The sequence below is a fragment of the Pseudochaenichthys georgianus genome, chromosome 6 (genome assembly GCF_902827115.2).
Source record: "Pseudochaenichthys georgianus chromosome 6, fPseGeo1.2, whole genome shotgun sequence".
In the NCBI taxonomy this organism is placed as follows: domain Eukaryota; kingdom Metazoa; phylum Chordata; class Actinopteri; order Perciformes; family Channichthyidae; genus Pseudochaenichthys; species Pseudochaenichthys georgianus.
This window is the reverse complement of record NC_047508.1, coordinates 45,192,453-45,214,787: the sequence shown is the minus strand read 5'-3', so window position 1 is coordinate 45,214,787 and position 22,335 is coordinate 45,192,453. Positions and strand designations below refer to the sequence as shown.

General features: G+C 43.1%; 1 protein-coding gene and 2 long non-coding RNA genes across 4 annotated transcripts in view; 2 read left to right on the top strand and 1 right to left on the bottom strand.

Moving 5' to 3' along the window:
- Positions 1-1,277: 1,277 nt before the first annotated feature.
- LOC139433928 (uncharacterized) lies at positions 1,278-5,607 on the top strand. Its single transcript, XR_011643325.1, has 4 exons — positions 1,278-1,960; positions 4,853-5,061; positions 5,222-5,273; positions 5,470-5,607. It is a non-coding gene; the product is annotated as an uncharacterized lncRNA (long non-coding RNA).
- LOC117448389 (uncharacterized) lies at positions 4,971-9,402 on the bottom strand. The gene is made up of 3 exons (XR_004552327.1): positions 9,312-9,402; positions 9,037-9,174; positions 4,971-5,055 (listed from the first exon to the last, which is right to left on the bottom strand). It is a non-coding gene; the product is annotated as an uncharacterized lncRNA (long non-coding RNA).
- A 6-nt stretch (positions 9,403-9,408) lies between these two features.
- Positions 9,409-22,335, top strand: part of LOC117448352 (E3 ubiquitin-protein ligase TRIM21-like) — a 28,762-nt gene continuing 15,835 nt past the window's right edge. The window contains exons 1-2 of one of the 2 annotated variants that reach the window (XM_034085628.2): positions 9,409-9,787; positions 11,045-13,938. In XM_034085628.2, coding sequence (XP_033941519.1) covers positions 11,061-12,728 — 1,668 coding nt within the window. In that variant the 5' untranslated portion in view covers positions 9,409-9,787; positions 11,045-11,060 and the 3' untranslated portion in view covers positions 12,729-13,938. Of the gene's footprint in view, positions 9,788-11,044; positions 13,939-22,335 lie in introns of those variants that run through there. The other variant, XR_011643324.1, reaches the window with a different exon arrangement.

The window sequence follows — 22,335 nt, the reverse complement described above, 5'->3', positions numbered from 1 at the left end:
GTAAGAGCAGCGGGACCGGCTTTACAAGGTGTTGGTGAGTAACATGAGTGCAATGTGTAACGTTAATGTCAGCTAGCTAACAAGGTACACTAACGTGTTTTGTTTCAGTAACTAGGTTTCTCCTTAAGAACTTCGTGGTCTCTGTGTATGCTGTGGATTACATTAGTGTTCACAAGAACAAGGTACACTCCCGTGTTTTGTTTTAGTTGCTCTTCAGATTGAAGCGGCCAGTTTTATATCGACTATACTGTATGTGTGATCTCCTTTTACATCTCGTTGTGTCATTTGAGTTTATTTGCTGTGTGTAGATTCAAGGATTTTGGTGACATGAACATGACCATCGCGGAGGCAGTCCAGTTACCATCCTTCTGTCTCCGTGAGGAGGGTGGGTCATATATCACCCATACTGGCACCAGTCCATCACATCACAGACCGGAGTCTCTGCTACTTTGTTGTGTGGACCAGAAGGAGGCGATCATCATCCTCATCCCCAAAGACCCTGCATGGCATGGAAATCTCCTCCTCCTGGAGAACTTCTACACCCAGCATATGCTCCCAGTGTTGGCCAGTAGAGAGGAGCCCATTTAAATAAACATACTCTTAACACCCTCGGACTCTGCGCTGTGTTCCGTATGTGTGATGGGTGTTATGCAGAGGGGAGGAAAACAGGACACAGCAGATTGGGATTGTGGTGGAGACGCTGAGCAGTTATTTCATTGTTGCATGTAATTATTATTATACTGCGTGCTTCTTAGTTATTCCATCTTTTGCTGTAACATGGATCTGTATGTAACTCTATATTTACTTGTTATCTACCACACTTCCTTCTACATCATACACCATCATTATACATGATGGTGTATATCGGATATATATATTTTATACATATCTGTAAATTGTATTATTTTATTTAAACGTCTTTTTGATCTCTCTGTCTATAAACACAAACTGAGTAAGATTGACAATAAAGTTGACTTTGAAAAATATATATATTCTTTATGAAAATAGTTGCCTGTTGGCGAAATGTTGGCTCGCCCACTCTGTTCTGATGAGTCCACCACCGTTACAGCTGAACATCAGTGATTATGTGTTACAATGGCGTCTGTTAGCAACCAGGAAGTGACACCAGTAATGACAAACAGATGAGAATGCTGCGTGGGGTCTGGGGGCCGTGTTAGGGGGACGTTGCGGGGCTCGCTGCTCCGCCCTGTGAGGCTCGAGGAGCGGACAGTGTGAGCTGGGTTACTGGTGTTGTTTCCTGGTTGCTGCGTGGGGTCTGCTAGACAGCGAGACACCGCGGAACTCAGCCTGAACTGTGAGTGGAGGTCCACGGAGCCGCGGCTGAGAAAAGATAAGGCTGAGTGAGTGTGTGAGGAGCTCCACGGATTGGTCCATTTGGACCTGGGCATGGTTACGACACTATACTCAGGAAGAAGAAAATGGAAAAAGAGAAATCTCCAACGAGGCGTTCTGGGGCAGCATAGACAGGTCTTTTCTGTGTTAGAGTTTTACTCGCTACAGGGTGTACTTTGAGGGTTTGTGACTCTGCAGACCGTTCACATGCAGAAGAAGCATCACAACACAAGGAGACTGGTCATAGCCAGAAAAGCATGACATGGGACCTTTAAAGTCACAACATTTTTTGTCAAACTGAGTTTATACATGCAGACAGATTTTTCTCATGTGAATTGTCGTGGGACTAACTAATTGTCCTATTTTTTTGTTGCACATGCAGATTTGTCAGGTTCAGAAGAGTCTTCAGTCCCAGGTTCAGAAGAGTCTCCAGGGCTGTGCTCAGTCTCAGGTTATAAATGTCGCTGGTTCTGGTCCTCCACTGTCCTCTCCACCAGCTCCTGTTTCCAGGTGTTCAGCTGAGCTGCTGGCTGGGTTCCAGTCTGAGTTTAATGAAGCTGTGAGGACTGACGACCAACACACTTATGTCTTGACCGAACGACTCCAGGTGAGTCTTTTGTCACAAATACTGCAGCTGAATGGTTTCTCTCCTGTGTGGATTCTCATGTGGTCCATGTCATTTATTTCAGAAACACTTTTTGTTATATTCCATGGAATGCTCTTAACATCCCGATGGCAGTGAATATATTAAATGCTTTTACAATAAATACATAAAATTCATCTGTGGAAGCCGTAGCACCGTAAAAAGCACGACCAATTATTTCAATCAATAGGATACGGCTGTAATAGGCCTAAGGCCTTTTAGTCGCTCATAAATAAGTAGATCACCGTTCTTTATATACTATGGATGCTGGCAACAGTCACATAGTCCAAATGTGGCCCGGCTAAAATAGTCAGCCTTCCATCTGTGCACAAACTTATCTCGTGCCCTCATTGGTCATGTGCACGTTCGTGTGTGTTGGAGGAGGGGCTCTGTAAGGAAGTGGCAGATTTTTTCCGGCTGTGTATTTCCAAAAATACCTACCCCAACTTTAAGGCGAGACACGGCAGGCAAAAACATTGTTTTTCATGCACTGGTCAATTTTGAGATTTTGTGCTATTTTGATTCCATAACATGTTTTCTTTCAGGCTTTTGGAAGGAAAACCTACAAAATACACATTTAGATGTTTATTTTTACTATAGTTTGTCTATTTGCTTCTGTAGATTTCTCCTAAATTCACCAAAAGTTAGCATCTGACGTAACATAAAGTACCGCGACCGCTGTGTGCACCATGTCATCAGAGGTATCGTTGGAAAGCTCCGTCTCTCCTGCACAATCTCATCGGACCCAAATATGGTCATTTCCTTTGTATCAGCAACCAATCGTGAAAGTACAAAGGGGTCTTAAACCAAAAAACTAAATCTCATTGGCTGGTGTCAATTTCTGACAACGTGATTCGTTCAGAAGCGTCACGTGGTGTACTAAAACACTTCCTGGTTAGCTTTCCGCTAGAAATTTAAATCTCAAAATGGCAAAAGAACAGCAAAAAAAACATTCACAGAGAAGACGACAACAATTGTCACTTGCACGAAGCAAGATTATACAAAAAACAAATGACCCTGTCTATGAAATACCTTCACGGAGTGCCTCGATGCGCAAGCTGTCATCCAAAGAACAGGAGGGTTTAGCTAGCGCCTCCCTGCAATCTTTAAAGGTTGTTTTCTCAAATCGAGTTTTTACTCATATTCTGAGTGAGAAATGTCCACTTCAGTAGCACTTACACCAAACCTTCCAGTTCTATTACTATTAATATTATGAAGGTTTTTACAGAAGGGTTTGTTTATAACATTTTATACCTAAAAACATGGCGAAAATTGATATTTTAGGGCTGTTACAGTATTTTCTGATTTATGGAGTGATAAAAAGAGATCCAAAATCCAAAAACTTTAGATTCTAATTAGTGCTGTAAAAATTATCGCGTTAACGGCGGTAATTAATTTTTTGAATGAATTGTGTTAAAATATTTAACGCATGTGCCGAATGGCCCGCCCCATACGTGCCACCAGTGGCAGCGCCAGGGTATGGCTGGGGTAGGCTACACCCATACCAAGAAATGGCTTAACCCCGCCATGACAGATTATGTTAAAGTAAGCAAAATAAAGTCTGCCAACTCGCGCGGAGTAAATTGCACAGACAGCAGTTAGTAAGATTGATTTCAGTAGCCACGGTTTTGAAAACTTTTGTCACGTAGTGATCGTCTTCTCAATAGAACATCTTTGATAACGGCGTGGTGTTGTTGCAGGAAGTCCCGACGGAGAATACTTTTGCTGTAGTACAGGGGTGCTGGTGCACATAACTGGTACGCAGGTTATGTGCGTAATCTGAAATGCGTACCGTCACTTGTGTCACAAAGCACATTTGCGTACCGACGTACTTGTGAAGCTTTTCCAGAAGGCGGTTAGATCACCGGACGACAGAGTCGGTCTCCGTGTGCACAGACAGGGCTGCTGTTAACGTCGGTCTGTACAACGGCATTGTGCCCCCCCCCCCTTCACTGGAGAACTGCGCTAAAACAGCTGATCACAACGTTCACAATCTGTGGTCACGAAGTACTCCACTAGCCGCCCCCCCCCCCCTCTGTCGACTTTCCTGAAGTACTCCCCCGTTGATAGAAATCAACACGTAATGAATTAAGACCCCACGGTTTGATGATTGATAGGTGTGTGGGTTGTCTTTCATTTTGACACGCAGAAACATAGATTCTGTATGTTAAATGGCCTATTTTTGACATAGTTGGAATGGTGATTAATTAATTTTTAAGTTGTGATTAATCTGATTAAAAATTGTAATAGTTTGACAGCCCTAATTCTAATATGACTACAAAATGAAATAAGAATTTTTAACCTGGCTTTATCTAATGTTCAGATTTGTGTTCTGGAAATGTATTAAAATATGCGCATATTTAATGAGATGATGGCACATTTGCATATTTAAACATGCTATTTCAGAAAACTTGTAATACAAAAAACAATTGTCTTCATGCAAGTAATTAACTGGAGAAATCTCTAGCTGATACCTTTAAGTTAAACAAATTACCCTATTCACCAGTGTCTCGCCTTAAATGTCCTCCGTGTTTAAAAGATTTTTCTCACAGACTGAGCAGCTGAATGGTTTCTCTCTAGGTCTTGAATCACTGACAGGGTCTTGCTTATTGCTCTGAGAGTTTGAACCTGGTTCTCTGGTCTCCTTCCAATCAGCCCTGTCTTCAGTCCCAGGTTCAGAAGAGTCTTCAGTGTTGTCCTCAGTCTCAGGTTGTAAATGTCTGTCTGGATCTGAGTTCCTGGCTGGTTCTGGTCCTCCACAGTCCTCTCCATCAGCTTCTGTTTCCAGGTGTTCAGTTTGTCTTTGATGAAGCTGAGAGGACTGAGGTTTCTCTTCATCATCTTCACTCTTCACAGGGACAGGAGTGAAAGTGGATTTGGTGACATCAGCCTCCTCCAACCCTTGAAGCTGCTCTCCCTCCTGATTGCTCCTGAGTTCCTCCTGTTCCTGCTTAATGTGTGGGGGGGGGGGGGCTCTGCGTCCCCCTGGTCCAGACTGGCGCTCCACTCCTGCTGCTCAGGGGGAACCTCTTCTTTAACCACCACCAGCTGCTGGATGTCTGCAGGTAACAGGAAACACATATTCAGAGAAACTGTAGAGTATTAGAATTTTAAATCTAACCACGATTAACACTTAATTAACTTTGCAGCCTTTTTCCATTCCTTAAACGCTTGCCTATCATTTTGCTAAGTCCCGCCCCCTTTGTTTTTCTGTTGGCTCAATAGACTGTCAATCACACCCTTTTTCCAGATGCCCCGAAGAGTTTCAGGACAACATGTGAGTTAGTACTGTAGCTGATCTAAAACATAGTTTCACTGCGGCTTAGCAAGGCGTCGTCGTTCACGGAGTGTGAGGCCTTAGCCTTATAGTTTGTGACCTGTCCGCAGAGTCGTTAGCTGAGAACTGGTGTTTCTCAGAGTAGTCGTTTAGCATCTCTCACTGCCTTGCTAAACCTGTACTTGAACTCATACAGGTGCATCTCAATACATTGAATATCATGGAAAAGTGCAACAGAAAGTCTGCAGACGATAAAGTGGATATGAAGGAGAGTGAGGACGGGATGGGAGAGGAGGCTCTGAGAGGTTCCTGTGTGACGGCGAGGGGACGAGCCAGAGGAAGAGAGGCGATGGGGAGGAAAACGCAAGATGCAAGCGGGCAGGTCCAGACACGGGGGAAAGAATGGAGAATTTAATTTCTCTCTTCCTCTTCGTAATCAACATCTTTTGCTTCATGTAATGGACATGGGCTTAAGAAGAAGGACAGAAGGGAGCGAGCTATTCCTTTGTGTGCCACGGACATTATCTGTTTTCAGGAGACACATTGGGAAGGTGTGTCGAGGATGTTAAGAAGGGGTGGATGGGTGATGTGTTTGTAAATGACGGGGGTGTGAATGCTGGGGGGGGGGGGCGATTTAAATTACAACGGGTGGTAGAGAATGTCAGGAAAGTTGATGATGATGTGGAATGATTGGTGTTTGAGTATATGGGGGACGTGTCTAAGCTAATCAATGTATATGCGCCGAATGAGGAAAAGGGGAGGGGGATGTTTTTTGAGGGTTTGGAAAGTGTGGGGAAACTGTATGGTTGTTGGTGATTTCAATGTGTGGTGTGGGAGAATAGATGTGTTTTAAAAGTGATTCTTCACGGGGTGTGTTACAAAAGGTAATGAGGGATAACGGAATGAAGGATGTATGGAGGGAGAGAGATGTGTATGGACGGGTTTTTCTAGGAAGCAGGTGGTTGAGGGGTTTTAAAACAGACTAGGATTGATCTATAGCATTAAGTATAGTAGTGTGAGAAATAAGAGAGGGAGAAAAGAGTTGGATAAAGAGGCAAAGAAGGTTGAGGTAGAGACGGGGAGAGATGTAGGAGAATATCATGGGTTGAGGGATGAGTTGGGTGAGAGAGAGGACGAGGTGTGTGGGAGCAATAGCTCGGAGGAGGGCTAGATATTTAGTGGAAGGGGAGAAACGTACGGGTTCCTTTTTGGGGCTGGAAAAAAAGAAACATGGTGCCTCTACTTCTGGAGCTATACAAACGTTTAGAAGAGAGGGCTGAATTGCCGGCTACCAACGGGGGTGATCAGTATTTTGTTTAAAAAGGGTAGAATTATAGGCCACTGAGTATGTTACATAGTGATTACAAAATGTTAGCAAGGGTGTTGGCTAATAGGATCAAGAGGGTGATAGGTACAGTAGTGGGGAGCGCGCAGGCATGTAGCATACCGGGCAGGGATATTAGTGACTCAATCAGTAGTATAAGGCATGTGATAAGTTATCTGAAGGGAGGTAAAGGTGGGGTGGTTGTAAGTTTAGATTTGAATAAAGCTTTTGATAGGGTGAATCGTGGGTATTTGTTTAAGGTGTGAGAGAAGGCGGGGCTTGGGAGGAGGCTAGTGGGATGGATCAGGAGAGTTTATGGTAGAGCGGGTAGTTGTGTAAAGGTGAATGGGATTTTAACTAATGTGTTTAGGCTAGAGAGGTCAGTCCGGCATGGAGGCCCTCTCTCGGCGATGCTGTATGCGTTGTCAGCGGAGCCACTGGCGGGCCTGCTGCAGCAGAATGAGGATGTGGAGGGAGTGGAGGTACGGGGGAAAGGAAAGCTGGGTGTATCCGTGTGCTGATGACACCACGATAACAGTTAAGGATATGGGGAGCATGAAAGGAGTGTTTGATAGTGTGGATATATATAGTAGGGCTTCAGGGGCGAGGGTATATGGAAGGTGTTTTCGGGATGTGTTAAATAAGTGTGGGGGATAGAGGTATTTTGATGCGCTTTAAGAAAGGGTGGATGAGTGAGTTTCAGAGGGAAGTGGTGAGTGCTTGGTGGGGGGTTTGTCGAATGTGTGAGCGCAAAACAAGTGTGGAAGCAACCCGTCTTCCTGAATCAAAGGACTGTGAAGGAGCAAAAGGTTATCTTCAACAGAAGATACATGTTTTTTGTTTTAATCATTTTAAATTGAGGGAGAAATGATGGTGCCTCTGATACGTTTTAAAAGGGTAGATTCATGCTTTAATTACTGTATATTGGTACAGAATGTATTGACAGTTACTGCGAGAATCAACAATATCTGGTCATTAAACATTAGGCTGCAGTGGTTTAACAAACGAGGGAAATGAAGATGTTACATCTCAGCTGTCTGTGTGATGTTAACTTTATGTTCTCCACCTCTGCACACTGCTTGTATAGTTTGAATAAAGTCGACAAAGAGCCAATGGATTTTTTTTTTAACAATTTTTGTCTTTTTACAAATGTTTGATCTGAAGTACAGTTTTCACTAGTTCTCAATTTAAGTAAAGTAGCTTAAAGAAATGTACTTGACTATTTCCATTTGTATATTTCTACCTCACGATATTCAACCTAGTCTCAAGGTATTTCGTGTTATAGTCACGACATTTAATCGATTGATTGATTTCGCGTTCACCAACACGATTTCCCCCTTTTTGTGACGATTTTTAAAGCAATGTATTTCTATTGGTAGTATGTTATTGTCTTTTTGTCCGGTCGGGTCGTGGAAGACCGGAAGCGGTGTGGTTCATAAAAACATGTTCTTACTCAATATCAAGCCACGATTATTGTTTTTATTTTACATCGTATAATGTCGGACTTCTTTTGCCTTCTGTGAGGAAAAGCAATGGGGCTCAGTCTCAAAATACTGAAATCTGTATTTTTTTTAATCTTTTTTTTCCTTCTAATTTGTTATTCTTTTCTAATAAAATTATTTACTCACCAATAACACACAATTATCCTTGTTTTTATTTATTTGTTTAATTCCATAATCTCTGGCTTTTTTGGCGTCTGTCAGGAACTGAATTTCAAAATAAAAATAACCGGAAACAGACGTAGGCCTATAAGGGACATTTCGAGCATCATTGCAATACACAGCCACTGAACTGATTACCCAAGATCCTCAGCTATGGTTTAAGCTCGCTAATTGGATGTTTTTGCCACAATGCATGTAGGGATATGGTGTTAATGCGATATGAAATCGAAAAATATTTCGGACTTTAGGATGGCCTAAAACACTACACTACCCATAATCCCCAGCTATCATTTGGGACTACAGTCCCCGTGAATGATCTTCAAGCTCTGGGATTGGATGTTGTGGCATGTGTAGTGGCAGTGCGCCAAGGTTACGCCGAACGTCAAACAGCTCTTTGAAATGGAACGAAACCACGGCAGACTATCCAAAACTGGAATCGAAAGGGACCAGCCCGGATGTGTATTTTGTCTCCAATTCTAAAACTTTTTTTCTCCAATTTTCTTTTTTTCTTGGATTCAGATATATTTTCGGATGAGGATAGAAGGGGTGATCTGTTTGGTGTTTAGAACACTTCATAGACATGATTTTTATAAATTTTTATATATAACTATACCTATAATATATGCCTAAAAATATTATAATCGGAGATCTTTAAAGAGGACCTATTTTGCGTTTTGGTAGGTTTTCCCTCTCCTGTAGTGTTATAGAGTATTAGTGCATGTAAATGGTCTGCAAAGGCTAAAATCCCCTGGAGTTTCTCTCTAGTGCGTTAGTGTACCTGAGAGTCACTCTGCTGCTCCGACTCTCTGCCGGAGACTCGAGGTCTGCTCACGACCTCCTCGTTGCTCTCTGTGTCGGAGGTGTTGGGAGAATCAGATCCAGGAACTCGTCCCGTCTCTGGCCCCGGAAACGGATCCTTTCCAGATGTTTGGGGACAGGAACACATCATTAATATTGTTATTATTATTATATTAAAGTTCCTAGGATACATTTTGATATATTGCAACATAAATATATATTTAATTTAACTACATATCAAAGAATACAACTGACCTGAATGTGAGTCAACAATCACGTGTCAGTTCTCTCCAATAAAAACCCTTATCAGTGTGTTCAAGGAGGAGGAAGTGTTTCACCAGCTGCTCTTAAACAGGGATCATAACACACAGCCTGTAAAACTGTTGTGAAATAAAGTGGAAGGAGGAAATGCATTGAGAAAATATTCCTACTTGTACACTATTACATATTATATATATATATATATATACACTATTTGAAAGCCTCTTGGATCAGTTGTAAAATGCATCGCCACAAAGTTAAATAACAAGCCTCAACAGTTCTTCCTCCACTCCCTCTTGGCAAACTGCCACTGAGAGGTGGGACCACCACACGGTAAGAGAAGAGTTTCCATTTCCCAGAAATGAAAGCTGGAGATTGTCTGAGCGACAGCAGAGCAGCAGCGTCTGTTTCTCTGAAGAAACACTCGACTCAGTATCTTTTTTCAACACAGCAGGACTCTGCAAACACTGGTGAGTGCACTACAGACACATCACTCAATACATATTTAGTCACAGTTGGATTAAAATCTGAATCTGACTGTATTACATCCATTTTACCATATGTAGCATTTCCCTCCGAATAATGGTCGTAGGCTTTACTTTACTGATGAATTAGAATGTATTTGTAACTCCAGACCCAACTTGAGAGCTTGAGCCTCTTTTGGGGGTGCTAACATTTAAACACATACAGTCCATTCTTCTCTTTCTCCGCCGTTACATAGAAGATATTACTTTCTCCGTCACGTTGTTTCCAAAGCTACAACCACTTCCTGTCAGCCGCGTTAACTCGCCTTCAAAATAAAAGCATACAAATGAAACAGGAAGTTCACCTAAATTACATTATAAGATATATAAACTGCGACAAAAACAATACAACACCCCCTTCAGTCTCAAATAAGACAAATTGGGTTATCTACACCATATAAAGAATATTATACTATAGAAATGTGTCAGTTAAGAAATTAGCAACAACCGAAAATACAACGTAAACTCTGGGTGAGGAAGGTTAGACAGAATGCAGCCAAAGCTAGCATTAGCTTATACTTATTTTCATATTTCCTGTATTTGAAAACATCTTTATAAATGACTGTATTAAACAAAGTTGTATCTAAGTATTAGATTTGTTCTGGACTGTCCAAAGCAAGGTATCCGTTATGCTTCAAGTTTTTGGAATTACTTATAAAAAGCATGACATTTACATTTTTCTTCTTATATAATTGTGACACACTGTGGTGAGCAGCCTTGAGCTTGAACCCTTCTTTCTCAGCCGCACATAACGTTTACTGTTAACTATGAACTTCAGTGATGCTCAGCAAGGAGGTTTCACTCCTCTGTTCAACAATGGCAAAATCCCCCAAAACTAATAGAGCTTACACATTGTGTTTTTTAGAGTTTAAACTAAATGCTGCTATGATTTTCCGGATTTTATTTATAATATTAGAAAATCACTTTTTTGACTCCAAAAATCGAATTCTTGCAAACAAAAAAAATTAAATGTTTTTGGTTGTTTGGTCTATGTTGTCATTTTCCTCATAGAAATACACCATCTGAACTGCACATTTGAGCCATCTTTAACCCCTTGGTAGAGAATGCTGATTCATTCTAATTCATGCTAATAACATAACTTGTGCAAATTTCCTGAAAAGTTGGGCTTGATAACATTTTCGCGTTCGTAATAGAACTCAAATAGACAATGTGTAATTAAGTTGTGTTTCTTCACACGTTTAGTCCTCAGAGTGAAGACATGTCTGCTGCAAGCTGTCTGCTGACTGAAGATCAGTTTCTGTGCTCCATCTGTCTGGATGTGTTCACTGATCCAGTCAGCACACCATGTGGACACAACTTCTGTAAAGCCTGCATCTCTCAACACTGGGACACTAAAGTCCCCTATCAGTGTCCCAACTGTAAAAAGTTATTCCACAAAAGGCCTGAAATGCTGGTCAACACGTTCATCTCTGAGATGGCTGCTCAGTTCAGACGGTCAGCTCAACAGAAAGCCAGCAGCAGCAGCTCAGAGCAACACGTTGTCAAACCAGGAGAAGTTCCCTGTGACGCCTGCACTGGAACCAGACTGAAGGCCCTGAAGTCCTGCCTGGTGTGTCTGGAGTCCTACTGTGAGACTCACCTGGAGCCTCACCTGACAAGAGCAGGCCTGAAGAAACATCAGCTGATCGACCCTGTGGAGAACCTGGAAGGCAGGATGTGTGTGAAGCACGATAAACTGCTGGAGCTGTTCTGTCAGACCGACCAGGTGTGTGTCTGCATGCTCTGCACTGTTTTAGACCACAAGACACATGATGTTGTTCCTCTGAAAGAAGGATATGAAGGAAAGAAGGCTGAGCTGGGGAAGACAGAGGCTGAAACTCAGCAGATGATCCAGAAGAGACGACAGAAGATCCAGGAGATGAATCACTCAGTGGAGCTCAGTAAGGAAGGAGCAGACAGAGAGATAGCAGATGGTGTTCAGGTCTTCACCGCTCTGAAGGAGTCTGTTGAGAGAAGCCAGGCCGAGCTCATGGACACCATCAAAGAGAAGCAGAGAGAGACAGAGGAACAGGCTGAAGGCTTCATCAAAGAGCTGGAACAGGAAGTCTCTGAGCTGAAGAAGAGGAGCTCTGAGGTGGAGCAGCTCTCACGCTCTGAAGACCAGCTCCACCTCCTCCAAAGCTTCACGTCCCTGAACGCTGCTCCACCCACCAAGAACTGGACAGAAGTCAGGGTCCGTCCACCTTCATATGAGGGGACTGTGAGGAGAGCTTTGACTCGGCTGGGGATGACGCTCAGGAAACAGATGAAGAAGCTGCTCGAGCTGAAGAGGGTCCAGCAGTCTGAGGTGGAGCTGAAGAGGGTCCAGCAGTCTGAGGTGGAGGTGACTCTTGATCCTGATACAGCACAACCCAGACTCATCCTGTCTCCTGATGGAAAACAAGTGAAACATGGTGATGTGAGGAAGAATCTCCCAAACAATCCAGAGAGATTTGATACTTCTCCCTGTGTCTTAGCAAAGCAGAGTTTCTCTTCAGGAAGATTTTATCACGAGGTTCAGGTTAAAGGAAAGACTGAGTGGGAGTTAGGAGTGGCCAGAGAGTCGATCAACAGGAAGGGAAACATCTCACTGTCTCCTCAGAAAGATTACTGGCTGATAGTGTTGAGGAATGAAAATGAGTACAAAGCTCTTGCTGGTCCTCCAGTCCGTCTCTCTCTGAAGTCTCAGCCTCAGAAGGTGGGGGTGTTTGTGGATTATGAGGAGGGTCTGGTCTCCTTTTATGATGTTGATGCTGCAGCTCTGATCTACTCCTTCACTGGCTGCTGCTTCAAAGAGAAACTCTACCCATTCTTTAGTCCTTGTAACAACTATGGTGGTGAAAACTCTGCCCCTCTGATCATCTCTCCTGTCAATCACACTGAGTAGAACAACCATTTGATTTGAAATCAGGTTCAATATCATGTAATGTTATAAATGTATGCAACTCCCTCCTGGCTGGTCTACCTGCATGTGCCATCCGACCTCTGCAGCTCATCCAGAATGCAGCGGCTCGTCTGGTCTTCAACCTTCCAAAATTTTACCACACCACGCCGCTCCTCCGCTCCCTCCACTGGCTTCCGGTAACTGCTAGAATCCACTTCAAGACACTGGTACTTGCGTACCATGCTGCGAATGGATCTGGCCCTTCCTACATCCAGGACATGGTTAAACCGTACACCCCAGCACGTGCTCTACGCTCTGCATCAGCCAAACGGCTCGCTGCACCCTCGCTGCGAGGGGGACCCAAGTTCCCATCAGCAAAAACACGTGGGTTTGCTATCCTTGCTCCAAAATGGTGGAATGAGCTCCCTATTGGTATCAGGACCGCAGAAAGCTTACACACCTTCCGGCGCAGACTGAAAACTCATCTCTTTCGATTCCACTTCGAGCGATAGAATGACTAACAAAGAACTGCTAACAGAGCACTTATATACTAATAAAGGACTGGCTTATCTAAAGCCAGTTGAGTAGCACTTGAAACGATTGGCTCTTTGAAACCTGATGTTCTTATATGATTCTGTTTTCTTCAAGGTTGTGTCTTCCTGGTCGAATGTACTTATTGTAAGTCGCTTTGGATAAAAGCGTCAGCTAAATGCAATGTAATGTAATGTAATGTGTTTTCTGGGATGGGTTTGAATACACTGTTATCAGATTGAGATCAATGCATATTCTTCTGTAAATGTTTTCATTGCTGCTTCATCAGCAAACCCATTCGACTACACAGTTTGAACAAATCTGATGAATTCTAAAAACTCTATTACCTGCCTTTGAAACTGTAATATCATAGAAGAAAAACATATTGAACTAGAGAATGCAATTCCTGAAGAAGTGGGAATGCTTTATGCTGAAATGTAATGTGTAAGAAGAAAGTGAAGAATTGAGATTGAAATGATACATGAGAAGAAAAGAAAGTAAAAAGGCACCAAATAATATAATTAAGAACACCATGAGCTGTTCTCCGATGAGCTGAACATACCTCTTCACAGTCGAGATAGTTCATAGGAAGTGTGCCATAATGTTGTTTATAAGGTTTTGGTGTGTGTGTGTGTGTGTGTGTGTGTGTGTGTGTGTGTGTGTGTGTGTGTGTGTGTGTGTGTGTGTGTGTGTGTGTGTGTGTGTGTGTGTGTGTGTGTGTGTGTGTGTGTGTGTGTGTGTGTGTGTGTGTGTGTGTGTGTGTGTGTGTGTGTGTGTGTGTGTGTGTGTGTGTGTGTGTTTGATTGATTGATTGATTGATTGATTGATTGATTGATTGATTGATTGATTGATTGATTTCTTGTTGGTATTAGTTCATTTAATTATTTGTGGAGCAAGTACATGTTTGGTGTCATGTTGAAAATAATCTTGAATGTAATTAAACATTATGCTCAATAAAAGTATACAGAAAAATATGAAAGTCCGTTGTATGCACTATTTTATTTCTATTCTGTTATTTCTTTCAATATTTGTATTTTATTTAATTGTTTTATGTTCTATATATATTCATGTTGCATTGTGGGAGGAGCCTGGGTCTTGAGTTTGCATTACCATGTCTACACTGTAGCTACTGTGCACACGAGGACAACGTCTTTGAATGTGTCAGAAAGACACCTGAACACAACACAGAGGAATATTAAAGTGGCATTTAAAAACATTTAGCCTTCTTTAAATGTAATTTGACTCTAATAGCAAAATAAGCAGCATGGAAGCAGTTTTATCACATGAATACATGTATGATGTGACAGTAATGGAGATGGACACATGTGTTTTTAATGGTTTTCTATTGAATGTATTTAGGACCTTACACATGTACACAATTGTGATGTTAACAAGAACCATCAAGCTCCAGATGATATCACAGCAAAAAGGCATATGATTAGTTAAGTTTAGCCTAAATGCGTTGTTACTATTAGTTTGATAACCAACAAGCAGCTGAAATACAGACGTTAGTTTTTAAAGTGACTTTCAGCAGACAGGGATCAGTCAGACAGCCTTAATGAACGATGTGAAACTACAGAGAGAGGAGTGATCAAACTACTCTTGTTTAGTCTTAAAACATCTCTATTAAACTTTATACTATTAAAAAAAACACAGTCTAATTTTTGTAAATACTCAGAAATGGTGGCGCTGACAGGAAACCCAGAGCTCGTTGACTCTTGCTAAACTAAATGAAAAGCTTTCAGATGTACTTTAAAACTGAACGCTGTTTTTATCTGTGTTCAACAAGCTCACGCTGCAGACCAGTCGGACTTGTTCAGCCACATGTTTTTATAGGGCGATACATTTAAATGCTGGTTACCATGGTGACAACCGGTTTGTTGGGCCGAAAAAGAGATGCACACCAAATGAGAAATAATAAACTGAGTTAGATTAAAGTTATTTACAAATGAAAGGTACAATCAGTATGGAAGTTGGAGTTAGTGACGTCAACGTAAAAAACAAACTACCGACTAAACCCCAATATTAATCAAACTGATTTTATTGACTTGAGAATGATTGTATAGCTTCCTCTAAGAAAGTAAACTCCGCTCCACGGAGCACCAACGTCTGGACCTCCAACAAGTGAATTTAAAATGAAGGCAGCTCTGATCCATTTTTTATGTCCACGTCTGTTCACAGTTTCCACAAACAAGTCCTTAAACACTACAGAGCCCTAACCTGGTTCCTGTTAGTGTTCACTTCCTGTCCGTAGCCCATACCGTGTTCCCGTTAGTGTTTAGTTCCTGTCTGTAGCCCATACCGTGTTCCTGTTAGTGTTTACTTCCTGTCTGTAGCCCTTACCGTGTTCCTGTTAGTGTTCACTTCCTGTCCGTAGCCCATACCGTGTTCCCATTAGTGTTTAGTTCCTGTCTGTAGCCCATACCGTGTTCCTGTTAGTGTTTACTTCCTGTCTGTAGCCCGTACCGTGTTCCTGTTAGTGTTCACTTCCTGTCTGTGGTCCATACCGTGTTCCTGTTAGTGTTCACTTCCTGTCTGTGGTCCATACCGTGTTCCTGTTAGTGTTCACTTCCTGTCTGTGGTCCATACCGTGTTCCTGTTAGTGTTTACTTCCTGTCTGTAGCCCGTACCGTGTTCCTGTTAGTGTTTAGTTCCTGTCTGTAGCCCGTACCGTGTTCCTGTTAGTGTTTACTTCCTGTCTGTTTGCTTCTGGTATCCGACGTCCAGCACTCCATCTTTTAACCTCTTTCTCTCTCTTGATCCTCTTTAGTCTTTATAGTGCTTAGCATCGGTCTGCACTACTGTCATATTGACCTCTGAAATTTCCCAATTGACCAATCAGAATCAAGCATTCAACGAAACCGTGTAATAAGCAGTGTTAAATGTACGCAGCATGTTGTCAGTACCAAAGACAACAAATATAACCAACTATCTTTCTCACGAGTCTGACACAATGGCGTTCAGGCATCCATTACATGACTGTCTGAAGTGCTTCACTCATACTGATGTTATCTCCTCTAACCTTCCTGTGTCACTGACAGCGACCCAGGCAGGCAGACCAGCTGCAGACAGAGTGCAGAAGGGATTTACAGGAGCCACATGCAAGGTCGTTTAGGAGCAATAACAAGAATACATAGGCCTTTGACTTTATTAACAGAACGAAAAATTAAGTGGTTTGGCTGTAATAATAAACACAATGATGATTGAGGATACATGTACATCAATTTATAGCGGGGTAGGAAGTACTCGATCATTAATTGAAAACATAAATAAATAAGAATAATGTCCTTTTTAAAAGTCAAATATATTATTGGATTTATAATTATTGATGCAATTTTATTAAATCACTATTTAGTTGATCAATTTATTTTGTACTATCTGCAGTAACAAACTACCTGTGAACAATTCATTTATTGGAGTGAAAAGTGCATTAGGTCCTGCTGATATTTTGTGGAAAAGTACAAATAAAGATTTAAATGGGAAAGTGGAAATATCTCAGTACACAAGTACAGTACCTGAACACATGCACCTTTTTACTCTCCCTGTCATGGTCCTGTGTGCTTTTTAACTATATATTCTAGTTGGCTCAAATTAATGTTTGTCAGTTAATCTTTGTTATTTATTCCTAATAAGATTTAATATCATATTTGATTCATTTATTAGTGTTGAGAAAAAGATCTCTATGGTATCTCTTACTTTCTCAGCACATCTAATAATAATAATAATAACAATAATAATACATTTATTTTGGGGGGCGCCTTTCATAACACCCAAGGACACCTTACAGGGTTACAGATTTACAATTTTACCTTACAAATTAAAACAGTGGATTTAGTGAAGTATCAGCCGTGGTAAGACAAGACAAACAGATTATAGAGAAAATGCCAGTTTGAACAGGTGGGTTTTGAGTTGGGTTTTGAATGTTGTTATGGAATCAGACTGTCGGATGTGTCGTGGCAGGGTGTTCCAGAGTCTGGGAGCCGAGCAGCTGAAAGCTCGAGCACCAGAGGCGGATTTAGGATTGTAGGAGATCCGGGGCTTAGCCCAGGAGTCGTTGGGTTGGGGGGGGTGCAGGGGTACAGTGCTATTTTTTACAAGTGGGGGGTGGACCGAACATCCTTTAGGGGGGTCGTCTCCTCCTCTCGGGGGGTCCGGGGGCATGCTCCCCCGGGAAGATTATTTTTTTTAAATATTGAAGTTGAAAGCATCAATCTGGTGCACTTTGAGAGCAACTTTAACCCTACCTTAATAACACCTTAAAGCGGACAAAAGACACTGGAGAACACTCATTAACACCCTTTAATGAAGCAAACTAATGCCTTAACTCACTCAAATAGTCGTTTACTTATTAAGGTGAAACGAATGTGCGTAGAGTTTTAAAGGATGCAGATAGTCTCACCTTGATTCTGGCGCATTGCTTATCGTTTTATAGATCTATTCTCATCCACCATCTTTGTTTGTGACGTAAAGAGTGTAAGAGTCACGTTTCTGAATCGGACACTCTGAGTGGATGCAGTCACAGCCAATCGGAGTCTGATTCAGAAGGTTGCCTGTCAGTTCTGTTGTTATGTGTACTGAAACGAGAGCCGGTATAATTCCACACGCGAAAACAAAATACAAAATGTAATACGTTATTTTAGTGTCTTAAAAGTAGACTGAGGTATGAAGGGTTAACGTTACATCTTAGAATAATTTGTAGTCATGTTCTGTATACATACTAACATATAAGGGTATACTTAGTGTGGTTACTCCATGTTTACTAGCTATAACATTAACGTTACATCACTCTTTTTCACTTCTTACTCAGTCAGCCAGAGTGCAGATATCACCATTAGATTAATACACCTGAAACATCATCCATTTCTTCACTGCTGGTGATGACATTGTTGTCAGCTGCTGATACTGCTGCTGCTGCTGCAGCTTGTGGCGCCTGCTTGGATGACAATAACTTTCTAATATCCATAACTGTATAGGCTATTAGCTTAAAACTCATCAGGCACTAGGAGGGATCACTTCTTCTTCAGGGCAGGCTACGCAGTACGCAGGCTAATGCCCCACAGTGGCTGCCTCTCTGGTGGATTCCGGTACTGCACATTACTCCCGAGACGTTTAAAAAAAAAAAAAATGAAATTTGAATTTGAATTTTTTAAGAGAAACATCCCTGGCTTTTCAGAAAACATCCGGGGCTTGAGCCCAAGTAGCCACCCCCTAACGCCGCCACTGTCGAGCACCCATGGTTTTGAGGCGATAGCTTGGGACCTGAAGGAGGTCAGAGATGTAGATGGGGGCTAGGTTGTGGAGAGCTTTATATATGAGTAGAATGTTTTTGTAGTCAATATGGTAGCGTACAGGAAGCCAGTGTAGCTGAGTGAGAATGGGGGTGATGTGGTCGGATGAGTTGGTGCGGGTGATGATCCGGGCAGCAGAGTTCTGGATTATTTGCAGTCTATTGAGGAGCTTGATGGGAAGGCCAGTCAGAAGTGCATTGCAGTAATCAATCCGGGATGTGACGAATGAGTGGACCAGGATTTCAGTGCTGGGTTGGGACAGAGATGAGCGGAGTCTGGAGATGTTCCAAAGATGAAAGAAGGCGGTGCGGGTGTTGTTTTTTATGTGTGGTGCGAATGAGAGGGAGCCGTCCAGAAGGACACGGAGGCTTTTCACTTGGGCAGCGAATTGTATGGGGAAGCCGTCGATGATGATGTTTGATGCTGGGGTGATATGTGAATTGGTGAGGGTGGATTTGGAGCCGATGAGCAGGGCCTCAGTTTTGCTACCGTTAAGCTTCAGGAGGTTCCTGCTCATCCAGCTCCTGATGTCCTCAAGGCAGGTGGTGAGGGAGGTTGGGGGGAGGGCAGTGGTGGGTTTGGAGGAAATGTAGACCTGTGTGTCATCGGCGTAGCAGTGAAAATTAACCTCATGGTGACGGAGGATTTTGCCCAGGGGGAGGAGATATATGATGAATAGGAGTGGACCCAATACTGACCCCTGGGGGACACCCAGTGAAATAGCACTTTCTTGTGACTTGTGATTACCGAGTTGTACAAACTGTTGTCTGTCAGTGAGGTATGATGAGAACCAGGAGAGTGCAACACCAGTGATCCCAATGCCAGCCAGGCGGTCCAGGAGTAGTGGGTGAGAGATGGTATCGAATGCAGCGCTGAGGTCAAGGAGGATGAGGATGGTGAGAAGTCCGGAGTCAGCTGCACGGAGGAGGTCGTTGGTGATTTTAACCAGGGCTGTTTCAGTACTGTGTTTTTGGCGGAAACCAGATTGGAAGGGTTCATGGAGGTTGTTTGTGTCAAGATGGGACTGAAGCTGTGCGGCAACCACCCTCTCAAGGGTCTTGGAAATGAAGGGTAGGTTGGAGATGGGCCTGTAGTGGTTTAGATCGGCTGGGTCAGTACCGGGTTTTTTGAGGATGGTAGTGATTGCAGCCAGTTTGAGGGAGGTGGGTACAATTCCAGAGGTGAGGGAGGAGTTCATTATGTCAGTGATCATGGGTGATATGGCTGGTAGGCAAGCCTTGACCAGGGTGGTGGGAAGAGGATCAAGCTGACAGGTGGTGGTTTTAGCTTTACGGATGAGCTCTGAGATGGTGTATTCCGATGCTGGGGTGAAGATGGAGAGGGAGCTGAAGAGTGATGGACCAGTGGTAGACATTCTGGGTGGATCACTTGAGGAGGTGCATGCTGAGGCCAGCTCTAGGTGAATGGTGTTAATTTTGGAGTGAAAAAATTGCAGAAAGTCAGTACTTTGGTCAATGGAGATATCTGGAGGGAGGGTTTGAGGAGGCTGAAGTAGGTGACTGACTGTGGAGAAAATAACTCTGTTGTTACCAGTGCTGATGAGGTTGGAGTAATATGAGGACTTGGCATTGGAAAGCGCGTTCTTGTAGAGGTGAAGGTGATCCGAGTACATTTGCGTGTGAACTGAGAGTCCGGTGCTCTTGCACAGCCGCTCCAGTCGGCGGTGTTGGAGTCTACCGGACCAGGTCCGTCCTCCGCGCAGATCGTTTGGATATGGCCAGAGCGGGGTCGCCGTCCGGATCTGCCGATGACCTTTCTTAGTTCTGAGGGAAAAGGAATTGTGTCCTAGACACTATTCTCTGTTAGCTGTACAAAACTAGACTTTGCACTCCAATGGATTGTTTCTTCAAATAAGCACTTCATTACACAGTTCAACAAAGATTTATCAATCCATACTATACCACAAAACGCCAGCGCCTTGGACCCCTTCTTGAGTTCCCACCGTGACAAGCTCGTCAGTGTGAGATCCCAGTTGAAGTGAGTCCCGAATTCTGAATATATCTTGTTCTTTATAGTATTTGCTGTGAAGCCCCCACCTTTGGTGCTCTCTGTGCTGCAGTCTGCCTTTTCTGCCCAGCCACACACAGTTTTAGCTAAGGTCAGGCCAGGGCCATACTCCCTTTTCCTAATTACCTGTTTTAACTGGTTTTCTCACAAGACAGTTGCGCCTGGTGTGGCTCAGGGCTCCACATACCGTACCATGGTGTTCTGTCCTTGAAGATAACAGGATGTAGCCGGCCAGCAGTAAACTTTAACACGTTATTTTTCCACTCAGACAGCTCAATGTTTTTAGCGTTTCCTATAACAGGATTTACTATATCTTATATTCACAGTTACTTTTTGCCTTATCTTTATCCTTCAATCCCCCTTTTGCCCCATTCTAATGATTGGGGCAACAAAACAACGCTACTGTTTATGTACATTTATGTCAGCTGTTTTAGGCTTCTGTCTCTCTTTCCCACATTCTGCCATACGGTGGTACTGGTGGTGCTGTCGGGAAAGTGTCCATTGCTGCTGCTTCTTCTTCGCCTTCCTCAATGTCTGGGTTGTTTTCTAAGGATAGCAAGGCGAGTTGTTGGCCCAGGGGAGTAGAAGGTGCTATGGCGGTACTAATTATTTTGTCCACCATTGAGCGGATACATGGGATGCAGCAGCACCCGCACAAGGTCAAAATTGCTGCAAACACGGCCATTGATATCTTGTGTAGTTTCATTTTGTGGGGAATTTGGATTATTACTTTGGTCAATGATTTGCCTCCCCCTTTCACCCACTATGATAATGATTATTCCAACAATGATGAAAAAACAAAGTGTTAAGGTCAAGCAATAGAGGTGTTGGTTAGGTCCTGAGTTCTTCTTCATCTTCGTTTTTCTTGTAAAAGTTCTTTGGTGTATCAGTGTAGGTGAGTGTCTCTTGTGTGGTGTGTGTATGTGATGCGTGTGGTGTACCGCCTACTTTGGGGGAGCGGTCCCTTGTTGTGCCTCCTCGCCGGCTGTTATCTCCTGGGCTGCCGTTGGTTCTCCTGTTGTCTCCTCCTCCTCGGAAGTTGAGTCGATGTCCACACTTGGGGGTTGGGGGGCTTCGGTTGTTTGCCTGATGTTCAGTTGGCCTAGGTCCTGGATGGTGTCAGCGAGGGTCCTGGTAGGTGCTGGTGCTTCCACACACCTGCTCCAGTGGTACCACGTGTCCCCCTTTCCTTGTAGGCGGACGGCATGGGATGTCCTCTGGGTCACTCGGTCGGGGCCGGAGAGCCTGGGGTTGACAGTCAGCCTCCTGCGTCTCGGGTCCCCCTTTCGGCGTCAGCAACCTGTGTGGAGAAATCTGATACAAATCCCTCAAGCCTACGCTCCGGGCTCTGGGGCCCTCGGCTGTTTGACCCACCAGTGCGTGGCAACTTGGAGCCTGTTGGTGGGGTGTCTTAAAACAACAGACGTCTGTGCACAGGTTTTCTAAATTAATTGTGCAGCTTCAGAATCTTAATACTTGGACTGTGCCCACTAAATAAGAACCCCAACATCTTTAGGTAAACTAAATAACATATTTCAATAGCTCTGAATTTCTGACAAGCATCTGTATTTATTTTTAAATGAAATCCCCGAGATCCCATTAAAAATCTAAATATGATTTGAACTGCTAATGTTTCTGGTAAAGAAACACACTAATCTTATGGATTCAAAAACAACCAAAATCACAATACTAACAAAGTGAATGGCTTCCTGGTGATACTGCTTCTACCCGTCAGTGCTTAGATATTATCCCGCTGAAAAAAT